This window comes from Aedes albopictus, chromosome 1 (assembly GCF_035046485.1).
Source record: "Aedes albopictus strain Foshan chromosome 1, AalbF5, whole genome shotgun sequence".
NCBI classification, from domain to species: Eukaryota; Metazoa; Arthropoda; class Insecta; order Diptera; family Culicidae; genus Aedes; species Aedes albopictus.
The window spans coordinates 327,061,029-327,063,134 of NC_085136.1; the positions used below are offsets into that span (position 1 = coordinate 327,061,029).

Below are 2,106 nucleotides of genomic sequence, written 5' to 3' on the forward strand. Positions count from 1 at the left end.
TAGTAAACTGCATATTTTTACTTTTGGAATGTGCTCTACAGTAAAACTTCCAACTCATATTAAAATGTTGCAAAATATTTTGCCAAATAAAATTATTCCGTTTTTATCACTACCGTCTACCCCCGTTGGTTTGAACGACACCTCATGCATACCAACGGAATTAATTTTTAGTTTAAACTTCTAGCAACCCTGCGGGCGACGGAAAAACACATTACTGGCACCCTTATTTGATGCTTTGTTTTGATTCTGCGTTCCGTTTCACCCCGTTCCATTAGCAAAATGACGTTTGAACCATTTTTAATTTGAACGATGTGCATATTAGCGGGGGTCAAATTAAAAAGTGTTCAGATTAGATGCGGTCAAACTACGGGGGGGGGGTAGACGGTATTCCGTTTTTGTCAACTGAAAATCGCGGACCGTGTTGATAAAAACGGAACATACTTGTATAACTATTATTCAAAAACTGTGAAAAGGCTGAAAAAGCGCCTTCTCAAGACGTTATTCAGTTAGTGGTTACATAGGAGCCGAGAAAAGAGCTATTCCTTGATGGGATAGAAGCTGCTCGCACAGCATATACATGTGGATTAAGTTCGCCAGATTCATTTAAGCCTGGAACACATAGCGTCCGTTCCGTCGAGGTTTGCGTTTTTTTGACAGTTTTCCCATGGGAAATGTGTCAAATTACTGTCACGCACACGCAAACGGATGCATTGTGTGGAGCACTTAAGACTTGCCTAGAAGGTACACAACAGTAACTCAGCATCAAGCCGTATTGAGGACGCTTTGTTGACGTTTACATTCACAATAAATGTTAGTTGGGCAGAGCTATGTTGGACGCTCTCTTTTTCGACTCACCGTTTTGCAGCCCAACCAAGACGAAAGCATACTGTATTTTTTTGAGTTTCGAAATCAATGAAGCTTATCAATCCTCACAACGGAAATGAGTGATTCACGCGAGGAACCACCATATTTCTCCGATTTTCGATAAACAGTACAAACAACCTCCAGTACAGATTACCACGCGGTTCGCCCTCGCAATCACCATATATATGTATGTATTTATACATGAGATAAAAAAAAGTTAGGGCGTGTAGTATTTTGTGCGAATAGGTCAGTCACCTGTCGAATTTGAGTACGAAAACATGTCTGCAATCAAATGTGTTGCTTTCTTTCTAGCGGCGTTAGTTTTCAGAACAGGTATGTACGCACGTGCAACCCTTCCGACAGGTAGAAATATAAACTGATCATTAAAAACAAATCACATCTCGATTCAAGCTGTCGCGCTGGAGTGCCACGAATGTTCCGGCCCCGAGCAGTGTAACGATCCAGAGCTGGAAAATGTGGTCCAATGCAGCGATACAAACTCACAGGCCGTGCAGGACGAGTTGTCGCGGTTATTCTATCCCTCTCTGCCCGAGGTGGCGCTTCGGAGCGGAAGATACCAATGCACATCGCACAACCTGACTAGATGGGGTAAGTAAAAATACTATATCTACTGAACCATATTCTACCAAATTCATACTCATCAAATCACTGCCTATTCCAGGAGAATCAGCTCCATCAACCCGGATCATGGGATGCATGTTCGAAACTAGCAAAAGCGTGTGCCATTTGGATACTCCTTATCTGCCGAATTTCGCAATCCTCGGTTGCAGAGCGTGCGATTGGAATAGATGCACTGGGAACGGCAGCGCTGCGCTTGGGTGGAGCATACTGCTAGTGATAGCTAGTGTGATGGCATCATCAATAGTAATAAAGTGAAAGAGAAATAAACTTTTTTGAATTTAAATGAAGTGAAAATACGATGTTGTTGGTAAATCGTCCAATGTTTGAAATGCTCCGCCAACAATAATCCTATCATCCGTAAAGGAAAAAAAAGATTAAATGTCATCCCAACTAACATTTATTGTGAATGTAAACGTCAACAAAGCGTCCTCAATACGGCTTGATGCTGAGTTACTGTTTTGTATATATGGACGGAAGCTTCTATGCAAGCCCTATACCAATGAATCTGGCGAACTTAATCCACATATGTATATGCTGTGCGAGCAGCTTCTATGCCACGAAGTCATAGCTCTTTTCTCGGCGCCTATGTAACCACTAATT

The 2,106-nt window shown here is 42.0% G+C and overlaps 1 protein-coding gene across 1 annotated transcript; it reads left to right on the forward strand.

The window, feature by feature from the left end:
• The first annotated feature begins 892 nt into the window (after window positions 1-892).
• On the forward strand, window positions 893-1,800 carry LOC109423648 (uncharacterized). Its single transcript, XM_019698644.3, has 3 exons — window positions 893-1,197; window positions 1,276-1,473; window positions 1,547-1,800. The coding sequence occupies exons 1-3, from the start codon at window positions 1,143-1,145 to the stop codon at window positions 1,759-1,761; spliced, it is 468 nt and encodes a 155-aa protein (XP_019554189.3). The 5' UTR covers window positions 893-1,142; the 3' UTR covers window positions 1,762-1,800.
• Window positions 1,801-2,106: the final 306 nt, after the last annotated feature.

Bases quoted from the DNA above. Each gene is read 5' to 3' on its own strand.
- LOC109423648 (XM_019698644.3), top strand. From the start codon at position 1,143: ATGTCTGCAATCAAATGTGTTGCTTTCTTTCTAGCGGCGTTAGTTTTC. The intron at 1,198-1,275 runs GTATGTACGCAC...TCTCGATTCAAG, and splicing joins GGCGTTAGTTTTCAGAACAG to CTGTCGCGCTGGAGTGCCAC. The intron at 1,474-1,546 runs GTAAGTAAAAAT...TGCCTATTCCAG, and splicing joins GCACAACCTGACTAGATGGG to GAGAATCAGCTCCATCAACC.